The following is a 17,573-nucleotide window of genomic DNA, read 5'->3' on the forward strand; positions in this document are numbered from 1 at the left end:
AGAGAGAGATAATCGATACAATGTTGTTTTAAGCATTTTTTGTGTTATCAAAATTATATTTTCACTGTTACAATATGAAATTAGGGTTTAATTATGCATTTTTTTTCCTTGTTTTAAAAACTATATTGAAGTTTTCAATACTGCAGTAAATTTTAGAGGATGGCTCAGACAAAATGGTTGCAGCAGAGGGCAATAATTTCTCAATGACAGTAATGTTGAAGAATTCTAAAGCTTTAGAACCATTAAAACCACACAACTTGTCAAATATCGGATATATCAAAATATGCAAAGTAAAATCCCTTAAATAATCAATGTTATGTTCCCTCCAAGCAACATTTTCCATTATAACACTAATACTGTAAATTTGAATACATCAATGGAAGTATTAAAACTTTTATTTGAGGGAGTGTGTGTGTGTGATAGTGTGTGTGTGGAAATGATGACAGTTTACCCAACATTATCGTCGTTAAAACAAACTTAGTCCTCTCCATGCCTACCACGTTGTGTATAAATAGGATATGTTTTCCATTTTTGTCTTCAACAGCAAAAAAGAAGCCATATACTTTGCCAATATCCTCATAAGTAAAAAGTATGGCAAAGGTTAAAAGAGTACTACAACTAATAAGAGAAAGAACTTGCAGTTCATGTGCCTTATAATTTGTCTGTCATTAGGAGGAACATCAACAGTATGGCTCTACTGGAATCAGTCCAATGGTCCAATTAGTGCCAAAATATGCTAATCTTAAATTGTAAACAGGGTACCAGATTGCAGTAGTGGAAGATGCAAAGAAACCCTGGAGTGGTCAATAAATGAAAATAAACCTGCCCATCGGAAGATTTTATGTCTCTCAAACCTTTCAATTTAAGAGTTGTCTTAAGACCTGAGAAACGGACAAAAAAACCATAGCGACTGCCCAGATCCCAGTAAATGAAAACACAACAAGAAAAGATCACCACTGAATAAGACAGGAACTCAGAAAAGTAGGGATCAGCAAGGATAAGATACAATAACTCATCAAGATTTCACACCCCAAACTGAGTGTCCAGAATTAAACAAATCCATTTTTCCCTCCATTAGCCAGTCCTGCGAAACACTGACCAGTGGTACCATCATGCACTGAAAGACGTTGCAATCCCCGTAAAACCTTACTAAACATAATGGCAACTGATGAAATACCTTGATATGGCCAACATTGAACTAACAGGACATTACACATGTTTTATAATTTCCTTTAAAATATCACTAACTCATGCAAAATTTGCTATATCTTGAAAAGGGCTTCCTAATATTAAGGCTTGGGGATGGGGTTAGACCAAAACTTAAAAAGGAGGAAATTGGCAAAGCACACTGATAGGCTATTCTGGCCTAGGCAGAGGGAGCATCCCTTTCTGTCCTGAACTGGAAGAGAAAACTAAGTAATTATGTCTTACATTCAAGTGCCATAAACATGGGACGGGGGAAGAATGGAAAACAAGAAGACTCCTATAAATCTTTCTGCTTTAAACACTAGCCGACAAACTGAATCTCCCAGAGCATTATCTCTCCCAGAAAAAGAACCTTGGGAATCACATCAGTTACAGAACTATAGGCAGTTCTCTCAAAACTGGAACCCTCAAACTAAATAAAAATTTACAGCTGGTGAGTTAAAAAATGAATCATCCCCAATGATGTCGGCGTAAATCAAGGAAGAGAACATACAGCTGTCCAAACTTGGTTTTCTAAGTTATCGAGAAACTTGATATTTCAGAAGATGGGGACTTAATTTCACAGATCAGACCAAAATCAAAAAATTTTCAAAAAAATGTCTCATGAACCAGAAAATCCCCCAAAAAACCTGGAAACAACCAGCACATTGGTGTTTCCCAAACAAAATCATGTCCCCCCCCCAAGATTAGCAAAGCTCTGACTAGATTGACACTATCCCAAGTTTCACATTACATACAGCAGTGGAACTTACAAAAAATGTCAATTTCCAGTCATTAGCTGCTTAGGGACTCCCAGAGTGTATGACTCTGGGGCAGCCAGACATACGGATTGGCTCAAGAGCTGCAATCACAAGGCTCACAAGACACCTCAGCCAGCTGGCTCCCGAGCTCGCCACTTGGGATTTGGCAGTAACAGGGAGCAGCTATCCCAGGCATCTGAAGCCCCTGAGTACGCAGCCCAGCCCAAGTAACGCACATGAAGCTGCCACAGATCCCGTACCACCCTAAGGGACATACCAGCTCTAGCCAGGCAGGGGCCTGACGCGCCCAGAGCCTCTAGGGTTTCCAGCTTCCAGCTCCACAGAAAGTCCATGTTGGTAAGGTTAACACAGACCCTGGTAAGCTGGAATCCTCTGGTCCAGCAGTCCACTATGTGAGCTGCGACCCTGGATTTCTGTGGGTAGTCCACAAGGGTAGGTCTGCCTCAGAGCCCACAGAACCCTGGAAGCCCAGGCTTCTTCTTCGAGTGGATTGCTCATATACCATTCAATAAGGTTATGCGCTGCGCGTGCCACGTTCGTACGAAAGACTTACCCCCAGCAAACTCACATGGGTCCGGCCAAGTCGCCCCCTAGAGGGGCGCCATGACGCGGGTATATAATCCCCCTTGCCGGCCCGCTCGCCCTCAGTTCCTTCTTACCCGCCGTGTAAAGTCTTGGAAAAACTGTGAGCGGCGAACGCATAGCTGAACCTCCACGTCCCTCCAGCTTCTCTTCGTTTATTGTTTCTAAGTTCTAGTGTAGTTTAATTATAGGTTTACCTAGTCATAAGTATAGTCGGTAGTGATAGTCTGTATATAGTTAGCTGAGGTTCGGGAGCACTAGCCCTCTCGCCAGCCCCGGTGCCGGCTCCATCCCTGGGTTGCCAGGGTTCAACGCGTGCTCGGCCTGTACAAAAGCCGATGCACAGCGATCCCACGCCAGCGCACACGCCTCTTAAGTGCCCTGGCCGGGAATCGCACATATTATTCCGAGAAGTGCACATTCTGCAAGGCATTTAGGACCGGGACCCAAGAAGGAGGCCGACCACGCCTCCAAGACACTCCTGATGAAAGCGCACTGTTCCTAAACCTCGCCTTTTATATAGAGCGGACCAAACCGTTCCGTAAATCCACCCAACTCTTTGTCGCCGTAGCTGAGCGAGTTAAAGGGTTGCCAGTCTCCTCGCAGAGGATCTCCTCGTGGGTGACGTCCTGTATACGGGCGTGTTACGACCTGGCCCGTCTCCCTTCGGGCCATGTAACTGCGCACTCTACTAGAGCCAAGGCATCATGGTGGGGCTGCTTTGTTACTATAGTCCCTGGAAGACCAGGATCCCCAGTCCCAGAGCAGTCTACATGGTAGGTTTGTCCTGGAGCCTTGTCTCTAGAAGCCTATGGGCCCCAGCAACCCACTAGGTGAGTTGGCAGGGAACTTTTGCAAGGTCCAACAGAACACTATCTGTGAATGATCAAAAGTTCATTGAACTGGGCTTGCTTCTATAAGACATTTCAGGTTTGAAGAATAGGACATTTCCGTTCAACCAGTTCTAGATAGAACAACTTGCAAACCAAATTATAGCCAGAAAGTTGAGCATTTTAAAGACTTCAGAATATGGTGCATCTCATTAAAAATAACACTTGTACAATTAGCTTTGAATCAGTTTTCAATCCATCTACGCAGAATAAATGTGATACCACAAAACTCTAACTTGGAGCTCAATTCAGTGGGTAGTACAAAGATCACAACACTTTCTGATGTCTTCTGGAAATAGTTTACAAAAAAAAGTAACTTATGGTTGAAGGCAAAAAACTTCTCATCTTCCTAGACTTTAGTATTATGACCCAGCACAGAAGAAAATCGTTTACAAAAAGGATCTAATCACTTATGGTATTTTTACTTCAGTTTTTTTATTAGCTAAGCTTCAGGTGATATATACAGCAGTGATAGCCTCAGCAGCGAAACTGATGGAAAAAAATCAAAAAGGAAAAAATGAATGTCTGAGGAATCAGTGGCAGTGGATTTGCACAGGTGTCACTTAGAGCAGATTTTGACCTGCAGAACTCTTATTACTGGTTCTGATGCACAAGGAAGAAAAAAAAAATATCAAACTTCTATTTATATTCCAGGTTAGGTTCATGGAGAGAGAAAAAAATTACTTGTAAACTAAGCACATTTGCTCTCGAAATCATTGAGAGACCATTAGAGTGCGGTGTCGTTTTTAGTCACTTTTTAGAATAGAAAATCACTTTAGTTTGTCTAGTTCTATACATGTGGGGTATGAGTGTTTATTATTGTGCTGTAGATATTCACATGCAAATCAGTTATGCCCTGTCAAATTAAAAAAAATATGTAAACACTGAACAAATTCCTTACCTAAAGTTACGTGATCAATTTACTAGCATAATCTAAGAGTTTGTTACTACTAGACAGTGACAGTCATTACATTTCCAGATGCAAGGTTGAATCACTCCTGCCTCATGCCATACCAAAAGGTGTCAAAAGCTAAGGAAAAAGATTTCTTTACCTGGGAGAGAAATAGAGAATCATTTGTGAAATTTATTTTACCGATAAAGTTCAGTTAACTGAAGGAATGGGAGTTAGAAGAGAGTCCCACACTCAAATCTGGGATTAGGGCTACAGTGCTGTTTCCATGTTACTGCTACTCCAATTTATAGACTACAGCTCTAGAGTGGGGTCGGAGTTAAATGATCCAAAAAGTTTTGTACTGGCTTTCCATACCAGGGTTTATTTTGCACTAAAGTAGTAAATAAAACTATAAATACAAGAAACGTCGTTCTGTGAATGGTAGGAGGGTGCAAATTAACTACTGTACCTTATACATTTTGTATAAAAGGGGATCTTAAGAGATGCCTTAAATTAATAGAGAGAGAGGATTTTTGTTGCTGTGGGTTCAGAAGGATCTAAAATTTCTTTTTGATAACATAGTTTTGTTGGGTGGCTGAAATGGCAAGTGGATAAACTACCTTTTTTTTTTTTTTTTTTAAGCTATGGAAGAATTGGATGGTGATGTAGTCAGAGTCTCCTCAAGAGGAAAATATGCAGAAAGGGATATTGTACAGGTGAGAGAAATTATTATTAATGTGCATTGATAAAAGTAAACATTGTTCAAATTGAAGTATTTTGTATGTACTAGGAATATCGATGTATAAAATTTAAGAATGCATTAGATATTAGCTGATAATGCATTTCCCATTGAAGAAAGTGTTCAAAACAAGTACGCATCACCTAGTATTGTAACACTGGTCTACAATTTTTGAGAAGTCGTCTACTTCAGAGATAAAATGTGGTATTTATTATGTATTTTGATGTGCTGAATTCAAATGTGACAATTAAAACAACTGATTGGCTACTGTTTCTAAGATATTTAATTTTTTACATTTTATGTCTGTGTATATCGTGTAGATAGTAGAGTTTTAATCATAAATTGTAAACCTAGGTCTTTTCATGTGTTTATGGTTGCTTTAATGATACTATTTCACTGTCCTGTTTATGAACACTTCAAAAATCAGCAAAAGTTTATATAAATAACATTTATTTAATGAAACAAAGGCAAAGAACTATTATGTACATAGTTTAGCTAGTTCAGTGTTTACTCGGAGCTTCTTGCTTGGTCTTTTGCATTCATTCAATGGAAGCATTCTTATCACTGTCCAGCATAGTCTGCAAGCACTGATGGCTCCATTTGCCCTGATAGCGTTTCTGTTGTTGCAATGTCCTGGTGAAATCGCTCGACTGCTCGTCGCTCACTGCTCCGCAGTCTCGGTGGAAAACAAATCTAGATGAGAGTGCCAAAAATGTATTCTTTAGTGGACAATGTTGCACAAGGCTTTTGTATGCTAGAGGAGTTTTCCACCAACACTGATAGTTGTCTGCCTTGTTGTTTCCGAGAAAATATTGCCAAACTGGAGGCTTTCGCATGACGTCTTTTCCTTGCACGCAGTTGCATGGTCAAATGATATCTCGGAGAAAGTTCACGAATCTGAGACCAACAAGACACTTCATCTTAGCTTCATTAAGCTTGGAAATTTTCACGGATGGTACTGAAAAGCTGCTTGTGTGCCTTGACAAAGTTTTTCTCAGACCAGCTTTGATGTGTAAGGGTGGCAAAATCTTCCTTGATTCCAACAAGTGGTGGTGCTGACACTTTTCCTCACAGCTCCAATGATGTTGGTGGCATCTTTCTTGATGTAGTGGAATCTTCTTGCACGACTATACATTCGCAGAGAAAACAGCAGTACTTGTGTATCCAGTCTGAGACCAAGCAGAGAGGCACAATGTTTCAAATCGCAACAAAGCTTGCCACTATGTTGGTCATAGTTTATAACCTCAAAAAGTTGTTCATGTTGTCATAGGTTCTCATATGGATTGCATGACCGATGGAATTTGATGCCAAAACGTTGCCATTAAGTATGCAGCAAACAATTTAAGACTCGTTCTTCGATGAATCAATGACAGTCTCCCACTCATTGGATCGTGAACGTGTTGAGGGCTGCCATCCACCATCGATGTATGTTGCAGGCCTACAAGTTCACCTTCCATGAAGAAGAATGAAAAGATCCTGTTTGGATAGGTTCAGCGGAACATTGGAAACCCTAACATCACGCTGACAGGAATTCCACTGCTGTAGTCTGAGCCCAACAGCGTAGACTGAGCCTCAACAATTTTAAGCATCATTTTCGTTCTCAGTGACCCAGAATTAGTAAAGTTTGACTACATTTATTTCAGAAGCATTTTGGCTGTAGAGCAGTGTAATTCATGTTAATAATTCAGTTATTATATAGAGATGAAATCAAGGCAACCAAGTCTGAGTAACTACATGGTACATTAGAATTACCTTTTATCTGTTTTAGCCTCACAATATAGTGTTGTACTAACATTTGTCTTTCCACTTTTTTCCTGATTAACAGGGAACACTTCCTCAGGAATGAGTACTCATTCTTTACTCATCTTTAAAGACAACAGAAGTCAAACTACACTTGGACTCTGTAACACTATACCTAGGGCCCTACCAAATTCATTGTCCATTATGGTCAATTTCATGGCCATAGGATTTGAAAATTGGTAAATTTCATGTTTTCAGATATTTAAATCTGAAATTTCACAGTGTTGTATCCATGGGGGTCCTGACCCAAAAGGGGATTGGGGGGTCACAAACCTGTTGTAGGAGGGGTCATAAGATTGTCACCCTCATTTCTGTGCTAATTTCAGAGCTGGACTCTGAAGGCAGCAACCTCCTACAGCTAGGGTGTGGGGAGGAGTTCCCTGTACAATGTCCCCTCCCCAAGCAGCTGCCAAGGGAGGGGGACAGGAAGCGAGTGGGGAGGAAGGGGTGTGGAGCTATCTGCAGCCGGAAGAGATACTCAAGAGAAGCCCTGCAGGGAAGGAGCAAGTCCTGTCCCTCCTCCAGTCCAGCCAGAGCTAGGACCCCCCTTTGATGGGAATTCCAGCAGCACAGGGAAGATCAGATCCAACTCCACAAGCCTCCTCCAGCTGCAGGAACCTCGGGGGGGTTGTTGCCCCATCCCAGAGTGTCCTGCAGCAGCTGAAAGGCACCCGGAGGTGGGTCTGGTCTCCCCCTCAACCCAGAGCAGCTGTACAAGGGATGGACAAGTCCTGTCCCTTCCCAGGCCAGCTGGAGCTAGGAGCCCCCTTGCTGGGGCACTCCCAACAACAGGGGGAAGATTGGACCCACCTCCACAAGTCTCCTCTAGCTGCAGGAACCTCTGGGCTGCTGTCCAGTTCCAGAGCATCCTGCAGCAGGGGGGTAGGGGCACATCCTGTCCCTCCCCAGCCCAGCTGGAGCTAGGACCCCCCTTTGCTGCGGCGCTCTTAGGAACAAGGGGAGATTGGATTTCATAGCGAAGGGCTTGTTTCACAGTCCGTGGCACATTTTTCATGGCCATGAAATTGTTAGGTACTCTAACTATACATGTGAAAGTAACAAAGCTTTCTTCTTTGAGTCAGTGTCCATTCCTCTGTAGGTATGTACATGCCTCATGCACAGTTGTCAGAGATTTTTTTCCTCAGCAGTACTTATTGGGGCAGTGTCAGCCTCCTCTGGTGCCCCTGATGCCCCTCAGTTCCTTCCTTCCACCAGCGATGATTGTTGGAGCTCCAATCTTTGCATCTCCAAGTCTTACTTCAGTAGTACCTGTAGAGTTAGTTTTTAGTCTAATGTAATGTATTTGTATAGATTTAGATATAAGAATAGGTTTAGGATATTAATTTTCTGTAATAGGATTAACAGTTTCTAGCTGGGTACCAGGCTGTACTAGACAAAACACCTTATTCTCCTGGCTTCAAGACCTGACACTCATGTAACAAGTATGCCAGTGAGTGACCCACACCTCCAGGTGCCTTAAGTGTCTGGGAAAAGCGCATGTGAGTGACAAATGTAACATTTATAGGGGATTCAAACCTTGATCAGAAAAAGGACAGGGCTGCAAGACTCAAGTACCTACTTATGCAGTTTGCACTTCATCCACCATGGGAACCTTCCCACTCAGAATGGGTACTGAGCATGTCCATTTCAGCTAGAAGTGCTCGCCCTGTTCTGAGACCAGAGGCAGAGCCTAGTCACAGGTGCCTAAGAAGAGAAACCATGAGATTCCCAAACACTAAGTAATGGCTCCTTTGAAGTCTACAGTGAAGGCACCAAGCCGAGGTTAGGACTTGGAGGTGCACTCAAAGAAGAGGCACCTCCAGACAGTCAATAAGCCAGGATGGAGTGCTGACTCCAGAGCCCAAGAAGGGTCCATTGAGACCAGTCCCTGAGGGATCAGTACACCTCTCAGTACCTCAAACTCAAGAGCTCTTTCCAGTGCAGTTTGCGCCAGAGACTTTGGCGGCAGCCAGAGACTTGTTTAACCTGTCGATGCCAGTTTCTCCTGCTGTTCAGGAATCTCACTCAGTACTGGGATTGGAAGAAATGCATAGAAGAATTGCTACTATGCAGAGGGAACCATGCACTCAGGACTTTCCTGTGGATGAGCTGGAGGGAGGACTGCCTCAACAACCCTTGGCCTCTTCATCATCATCTCCTGATGGGGCATTAGTAACTGAGTCTACTTCTTCCCCTCCTGATGATGTCAGGGCTCATATCAAGACTTGTTGAGGAAGGTAGCTGCAGCTCTGGCTATCCAACCAAAAGAGGTGCAAGAAAGGTCACACAGGCTCATGGACATTTTAGTCTCTGCAAGAGGCTCTCTAGGGTTGCTCTCCCTATTAATGAGCTTATCCTGGAACCTGTCAAAGTTTTATGGCAAACCCATCTTCCCTGCCTCCCACTGCTAAAAGGGTGGAAGGAAGATATGTCCATTCACAGAGATTTGAGCACTTCTATAACCACTTCCCTTCAGCTTTATTCCACAGGAGGTTTACAGCTTGGGATTATGAACCAGCAGACTCTGCTGAGATAAGATTTAAACCTGTGAGATAATATCCTGAAATTCAAAGACAAGCTCCTTGATGAGGTAAGCAGGAGTTAGCTGCTGTGAAATGAAATTCACTTGCAAGCGATGCTGCAGACTCTGCAGCTTGATCTTTGGCTTCCCCACCATCAGTATGCAGCGTTCATATAGATTGCAGTTATCAGGTCTTCCCTCAGAGGTGCAACAAGCCATTCAAGACCTCCCATTTTAAGGTCTCTTGGTCTTTTCAGATAAGATAGTTGATAAGATTATCTCTTATCTCCAGCATAGACACTATTCAGTCCACTTTCAATGCACCAGGTCTGCTAATCAATATAAAGAAATTGATCCTGATGTCCATTAAAAGGATTTTGTGGCAGTCCTGGATTCTACAAAGGCCAGGGCTTTCCTGTTGAAGCAGAGGTTCCAGATATTGCAGAACATTGCTTTAGATTGAAAAGTGCACTCTGTCATCGCTGTTCAAAATTGCCTCAAACTTCTAGGGCACATGGCAGCTTGCACTTATGTGGTGCAATGTGTCATGCTGTACCTCAGAGAACTACAGGGTTGACTAGCCTCTCTGGCCCATCAGCATACCGACATGGTAGTTCTAGTACCTGCTCAGTTCTTGTCCTCATTGGACTAGTTGGTAGAACCTGCAAATGTTTGCAAAGATAGTCCCTTTGCCTGTCCACAAGAATTACTCCCTCTAATCACAAATGCATCAGATCTAGGTTGGGGAGCTCACTTGGTCCCCTTCAGACTCAGAGCCTAAGGCTATATATATCAGGAACCTTCAGGCCATCTATTTATCTCATATGGCATTCCTTCTGCATATGAAGGGGTGGAACTTGTTGGTACATGGACAACATAGCAGCCATGTTCCATTTAAACCAGCCAGGGACAGACCATTTGACAAATTTATGCCAGGAGGCGATCCTCCTTTGGAATTTCTGCGTTGCCAGTTCCTTCAACCTGAGAACTGCTTACCTTCTGGGAGCTCAAAGTAGACCACTTGATCAAGTTGTTTTGCAGGTCGCCAGGAGTGGTCTCTTCAGCCAGGTATCTCTCTAGGGCCATTTTGCAGCCATGGGGAACTCACCAAGTGGACCTGTTTGCAACTAAAGAAACAAAAAAGATGACTTTTTGTTAGCTCAAGTGAGTCGCAGCCCAGGTTCAGTGACAGATGCTTTCCTCTTACCCTAATCTGCCTTCCCTCCAGTTCTGCTCCTGCCCATAGTCTTGTCTGAAGTCAAGAAAGATTCCACTCATCTCATTTTACTAGCCCCAGCATGGCCTTGTCAACATTATTTTTCAACTCTACTAGCCCTATCAGTCAGACTTCCACTGCTATTCCTAAGAGATGTGGATGTGATCTCACAAGACCATGGCCACCTCCTTCATCTTAACTCCCAGGCTCTCCATCTGACAGTGTAGATACTTCATGGTTGACAACCTCAGAACAAGTTTGCTCTAAGGGGTTGTGGGAAGTTCTGCTAAATAGTAGTAAGCCTTCAGCTAGGTCTACATATCTTGCTAAATGGAAAAGAGTCTCCATTTGGTCCATTCAAAGAGGCATCCCTCCACGTCAAGCTCCATTTTACCATATCTTGGACTATCTTCTGTTTTTGAAACAACAAGTGTTAGTTTTTAGTTCCAAAAGTGTCCATTTGGCAGCTCTCTCTGGTTTCCACTCACCTGTGGATAACCAATCGTTTTTTTCAAACCCCATGTCCATCAGATTTCTAAAGTGTTTGCACAGATTATACCCACAGGTTCACATCCCAGTTCCACAGTGAAGTTTAAATTGAGTTCTGACAAAATGGATAGATCCTTTCTCTAAGCCACTAGCATCTTGTTCTCTGTTACAGTGGTCTATAAAGGTGACTTTCTTGGTTTCTATAACCTTGGCCAGGAGAGTAGGGGAATTGCAAGCTTTAGTAGCAGAGCCTCTCTAATACAGTCTTCCTTAGGGACAATGTTTCCTTCAACCTCAGACAAAATTCCTGTCTAAAGTGGTTTGCGATTTCACATTAATCAAGCAATTTATTTACCAACTTTCTTTCCAAAGCCTCATCTGAGTAAAGGGGATGAAAAGCTCCATACTCCAGATGTTAGAAAAGCTTTGGCTTTTTACCTGGATCAGGCTCTCAGCTCTTTGTTTCAGTTTCAGGCAGAGTAAATGGCCACACAGTACCTACCCAAAGGATCTCTTCCTGGATTTCCAGCTGTATTAATTTATGCTACTGATTGGCTGATATTGCACCTCCAAGTAAAGTGATGGCTCACTCATCTAGGTCTCAGGCAACTTTCACAGAGTTTCTGGCTCATGTTCTCATTCTAAACATTTGTAGGGCAGCAACCTGGTCATTGGTCCATTCATTTGCCTCTCACTATGCCATCTCTCAACAATCTAGAGTCAGTGGCAGATTTGGATCGGTAGTCCTACAAAGTCCTTTTCAAGTAGACTCCAAGCCACCCTCCAGTTCAAACTGCTTGTGAGTCACCTACAATGGATTGGACATATGCAGTCATTCAGAGGTGAAAAATTGGTTACCTGCCTTTCTGTAACTGTTGTTCTCTGAGATGTGTTGCACATATCCATTCCATGACCTGCCCTGCTTCCCCTTTCTATCAGTGCCTTTTGGGTCAGAAGGAACTGAGAGGGCAGTGCAACCCTTTATACCTTCATGGAGCGGTGTAAGGCACCAGCAGGCACTCATGCTGCCTCAGTGGGCACTGTTGAGGGAAAAATCTCTGACAATTGTCAGTGGAATGGGCATGTGTAACATATCTCAAACAACAACACTTACAGAAAGGAAGATAATTTTTTTCAATCATTTTGGAAGTAGCTCTGGTTTCAGAAATGTAAGGAATATCCTTTTTTTGTTTTCTGCAACATGGGGAAAAAACATCTGCTGGTAAGACAGTGCAACAATGTGGGACTCACCCCTGTGGTGCCTCCTGCTGGTAGTCTCTGGGAATTAGCTCGTCCAGCCTCCGAAGCACCCTCCCCAGGCCGGTGTCCCACTGCCTCTTGGTCCCTGTGTCCCTCCCAGACCTGGTCCTCTATTATCTTGGGTGCTGCCCCTTGGCCATACACCCCTCAGTCTCGGGGTCTCCCCTCTCCAGGGAACCCCCACTCACTATCCCCACCTCACCTTAGTATAAGGCTACTGCCAGTCATCGTCTAGCCCCCACACCCTTGGGCAGACTGTAGTATCAGCCTACTCATCACCAGCAAGGTTAGGTTTGGACTTGCTGCCTTTGCCTAAACCTGGGCTTTCCTCTGCAACCCCCAATACCCGTTGGCCTTCTGCTCGGCCGCAGCCTGGGGCTTTCCAGGCTGGAGCCTCCCCAGTTGCTCTGCCTTTCTCCAGCCCTGCTCTGCTCAGGTCCCTGCAGCCAGGTCCCTCCTTCTCAGAAGCTAGAGGGAGTCTGACTGCTCCTTGCCCACTGCCCTCTTATAAAGGGCCAGCTGAGGCCTGATTGAGGCGTGGCCCAGCTGCGGCTGCTTCCCCAAGCAGACTGGTAGCTGCTTTTCCCTGCACCAGCCCTCTTCCAGGGCTGTCTTTAAACCTCTCAGGGCAGGAGCGGGTGACCACTCCACTAGAGAGAGGCATGCCAAGCTTGAGCCACAATGCAAATGTGATATTAAGATGTGCTGGGATCCATTCTGGATTTTAGATTCAGTTTTGGCAAAAGAATGACTGTAAAATTGAGGGTGGAGAGAAGACACGCAACTCAAAAGTAATCAAAGAGAAATACCTCCTTCATCACCACTACCATAGCACTTCTTAGTGATCAAGGATAGACTGCATATATTCTTCATTCATGCAATGACTATAGCAGTGTCTCCAAACAGCAGACAGCAATTTTGCAGTCGAACTATAAACTTAACTAAACGGTTTTTTTTTTTAAACATTGGTAACACATTTCAATATTTCCTAGCAAAATGATAGACTTGTGAAAACACAGTTAACCAAAAAAACTAATCCCACTCTCAGTGGTAAGTTACAAACAGCAATGCACAATTGATGGTGTTGTTTTTTAATTTTTTTGGTATTCTTGGAGTATGCAAAACATTTTAACAAAACTCATTCATTTATATTCACTATTAATTTGTTTAATTCAGAGCCCTGTTACAAATCAGTAAGACACTTACTTAATTAGCTGAAGGCAATATTATTTTGTGATTTTTTTGTTCGGCTAAGTAATAGAAAGCTAAATAAGATATCTAAATAAATAAAAAGAGATGTCATCAAACCCTTTAAATCCAGCATGACCTTTATATTCACAAGCAGGGATTTGATCTAAACCCCACCTGTAGTATAGTTTATAACTGTCAGACTAGATAAAATTGATTTGCTTTTTATAAAACTAACAATTTAGTTAAATGTAAAGTAAGAAGAATGTTTTTCTGTGTGACATGCTAGATTTTAACTATTGGGACAGATGTTAAGTATTTTAATTAAATAGAAATGCAGCAACTTGACTCCTAAATATAGGTCCCAATATGTACATTATGTCAGTGCTGTGTGCTCTTCACTGTTTACTTCTGGAGGTAATATTAGATGACCATTATGATCTTCAAAGCCAATCCTCCGGTCTTTTCCCCACTCCTCCTGTGTGTATTACATTCTTTGCAATCTTTGCAGTGACATGCCCCTCTCTCACTCCTCCTTTTGTATGCATCTCTCTTTCGTGTACCTTTGTGGCCTTGTCTGCATTTAAGAAATTTTAGAAATACACCATTTCACACCAGTGCTACTGCTTGTTTAGCTGAACTGGTAGTAGAACGAGCAGACTTTTTTTTCTGACACTTTAAAGTGTAGACACAATCTTTTTTTGTCTTTTTCTTTCTCCCTGTATATGTCTCATTCGCTGTCTCCCACTCCTTCTGACTATTCAATTTGTTTATCTTTCTCTGTCAATTCTCTCCCACTAGCATTAATACAGTCTTGTCTTCCTGAGTCCGTAGACAGCATGAAATATCTCTAAGCTATGTGAATACTAGAGCTGGTTGAAACTCACATTTTTTCACTTAACAAGATATTTTGGATTTTTGGAATTTGGGTTAATTCTGCATCAGAATAAAACAAAATTTGCCAAAATTTCTTGGTGAATTGCAAAATTCATTTTGGAAACACCAAAACGTGGTACTTCCAAAATTAAAAATGTTCAACTGACTGGTCACTAAATGTTGTTTGCAGTGTTGTTGTAGCCTATTAGTCTCAGGATATTAGAGACACAAGGTGAGTGAGGTAATATCTTTTATTGGACCAACTTCTGTTGATGGAAGAGACAAACTTTCAAGTTACACAGGCTCAAAAGCTTGTCTCTAACTTGAAATTTTGTCTCTTTCACCAACAGAAGTTGGTCCAATAAAAGATATTACCTTACCCACCTGGTCACTGAATGTCAGTTTCACTGAGGGTCTGCTGTTCCAGGGTAGCCTTGCCATGTAGACTGTCCTGAGGCCAGGAACCCTGAGGCGTCCAGACTCCTGAGCTAGCTAGCTCCCTGGGCTGCCAGACTCCTGAGCGGATAGCCCTGTGAGCCAGTTTACCTGGGAGATTGTAGCCTTGGGATCTCTGGCTCCAGGGAAGTTTGAGGTGCTAAAGGAGCCTCAAGGAAGATAGGGCTCTTGCGGAAAAGCTAAATGAATACTTCGCATTGGTCTTCATTACAGAGGGTGTGAGGTTGAATCTCAAACCTGAGCCATTCTTTTTGGGCGACAAATCTGAGGTACTGTCCCAAATTGAGGTATTGATAAAGGAGATTTTGGAACAAATCAATAAATTAAACACTAATAAATCACCAGGACCAGATGATAATCACCCAAGCATTCTGAAATTGCAGAACTACTGACTGTGGTATGTAACCTATTACTCAAATCAGCCTCTGTACCAGATAGCTGCAGGATAGCTAATGTAATGCTGATTTTTTAAAAAAAGGCTCCAGAGGCAATCCTGGCAATTAAGCCTAACTTCAGTACTAGGAAAACTGGTTGAAACTAGAGTAAGGAACTGAATGATCACATACATAGATGAACACAATATGTTGGAGAACAGTCAACACAGCTTTTGTAAAGGGAAATCATGCTTCACCTATCTGTTAGAATTCTTTGAGGGTGTCAGAAAGTGTGTGTACAAGTGTGATTCAGTTGATATAATGTACTTGGACTTTCAGAAAGTAAGCAGTCATGGGATAAGAGGGAAGGTTCTCTGATGGATGAGTAACTGGATAAAAGATAGGAAAAGAAGGGTAGGAATAAATGGTCAGTTTTCACAATGGAGAGAGGTAAATAAAGGGGCCCCCAATGGATCTGTCCTGAGACCTGTGCTGCCCAACATATTAATAAATGATGTGAAAAAGGGACCTAACAGTAAGGTGGCAAAATAGGCAGATGATGCAAAATTACTCAAGATAGTTAAGTCCAGAGCTGACTGCAAAGAGTTGCAAAGGGGTCTCACAAAACTCAGTGACTGGGCAACAAAATGGCAGTCCAAAGTTGATAAGTGCAAAGTAATGCACATTGGAAAATATAATCCCAAATATACATATAAAATGATGGGATGTAAATTAGCTGTTACCACTTTAAAAAAATCTTGGCATCATCATGGATAGTTCTTTGCCAACATTTGCTCAGTGTGCAGTGGGAGTCAAAAAAGCTGATGGACTGTTAGGAAACATTAAGAAAGGGATTAATAAAAATATCATAATGCCACTATATAAATCCATAGTACGCCCACATCTTGAATACTGTGTTCTGTTCTGGTTATCCCCTCTCAAAAAAAAAATAAAATAAAATAAAAATAAAAAAAGCTGCATTAGAATTGGAGAAAGTACAGACAAGGGCAACAAAATGATTAGGGGCATGGAACATCTTCCATATGAGAAGAGGTTAAAAACACCAGGACTGTTCATCTTAGAAAAGAGACAACTTGGGGGGATATGATAGAGGTCTATAAAATCATGAATGGTCTGGATAGGGTAACCAGACAGCAAGTGTGAAAAATCAGGACAGGGGCTGGGGGATAATAAGAGCCTATATAAGAAAAAGACCCAAAAATCGGGACTGTCCCTATAAAATTGGGACATCTAGTCACTCTAGGTGTGGAGAAGAAAGTGAACTAGGAACTGTTGTTTACTTTTTCAAATAACACAAGCACTGGGGTCACCCAGTGAAATTAAATGGCAGCAGGTTTAAAAAAACAAAAGGCAGTACTTCACAAAATGCGCAGTCAACCTGTAGAACTCATTGTGAATGCCAAAAGTATAGTTGGGCTCAAAAAAAGAATTAGATAAGTTCATGGAGGATCGGTCCATCAATGGCTATTAGCCAAGATGATCAGGGATGCAACCCCATGCTCCGGATGTCCCTAAGTCTCTGACTGGTAGATACTGGAACTGGATGACATGGGATGGATCACTCGATAATTGCCCTATTGTGCTGATTCCCCCTCAAGCGTCTGGCACTGGCCACTGTTGGAAGACAGAATTCTGTGCTAGATGGACCATTGGTCTGACCAAGCATGTTCTTACATTTCTAATGTAAAATAGATGTAGAATGGAATCGCATTTATTTATTTTATAAAAATTTTCAGTCTTTTATACATAATAAAGTAGCAAAAAAATCAAGTCCTTTTATTTAAAAAGAAGAAATTGCCTTTGAAAGTTATCTTTAAAGCACTTTCTGCTTATATATTCTCCTTGGATCTACTAGCATCCAGGAAAGTCCTATCCTCCTGCATCAAGAGAATATGCGCAAGGGGGAAAAATACATAAAATTATTTATAAGGAATTACTTTTATGGGATGAAGAAGAATTGTTGCCTCTGCTCATCCCTATATAGGAAATTGGAAGTTAAATATGCCCTGATATAAGTCCTATATGGTATGATGAAACTAATAGCCCAGACTGTCCAGTCCATTACATTCAGTGCTGCTCAGACAGCAAAAAGTCAGTGGATTCTGGCTGTAAAGGGCCAGAGAATCCCTATTGTGCAAAAGAATTCTCTACTGGCAATAACTGTGACAGAAGTGTCTCCTCGTATAAAGATAGTGTTGAGAGAGTGCTGGGGCATGACTGGGGTAGGGTGCAACAATGCTCCACTACACTAGTTCCCACTGATATAAATTAGAAAAGCCCCTCAGTTGCTCTAATGAACCCT

General features: G+C 42.2%; 1 protein-coding gene and 1 long non-coding RNA gene across 2 annotated transcripts in view; one reads left to right on the plus strand and one right to left on the minus strand.

Annotated features, from left to right (window-relative positions):
• Positions 1-17,573, plus strand: part of CPNE8 (copine 8) — a 246,775-nt gene that overhangs the window by 224,693 nt on the left and 4,509 nt on the right. Inside the window, 1 exon segment of the mRNA XM_075064967.1 lies at positions 4,974-5,047. Within this exon segment, the coding sequence (XP_074921068.1) occupies positions 4,974-5,047 (74 nt within the window).
• LOC142046736 (uncharacterized) overlaps positions 1-17,573 on the minus strand; it is a 471,037-nt gene that overhangs the window by 189,978 nt on the left and 263,486 nt on the right. The window lies entirely within an intron of this gene.

This window comes from Chelonoidis abingdonii, chromosome 1, assembly GCF_003597395.2.
Source record: "Chelonoidis abingdonii isolate Lonesome George chromosome 1, CheloAbing_2.0, whole genome shotgun sequence".
In the NCBI taxonomy this organism is placed as follows: domain Eukaryota; kingdom Metazoa; phylum Chordata; order Testudines; family Testudinidae; genus Chelonoidis; species Chelonoidis abingdonii.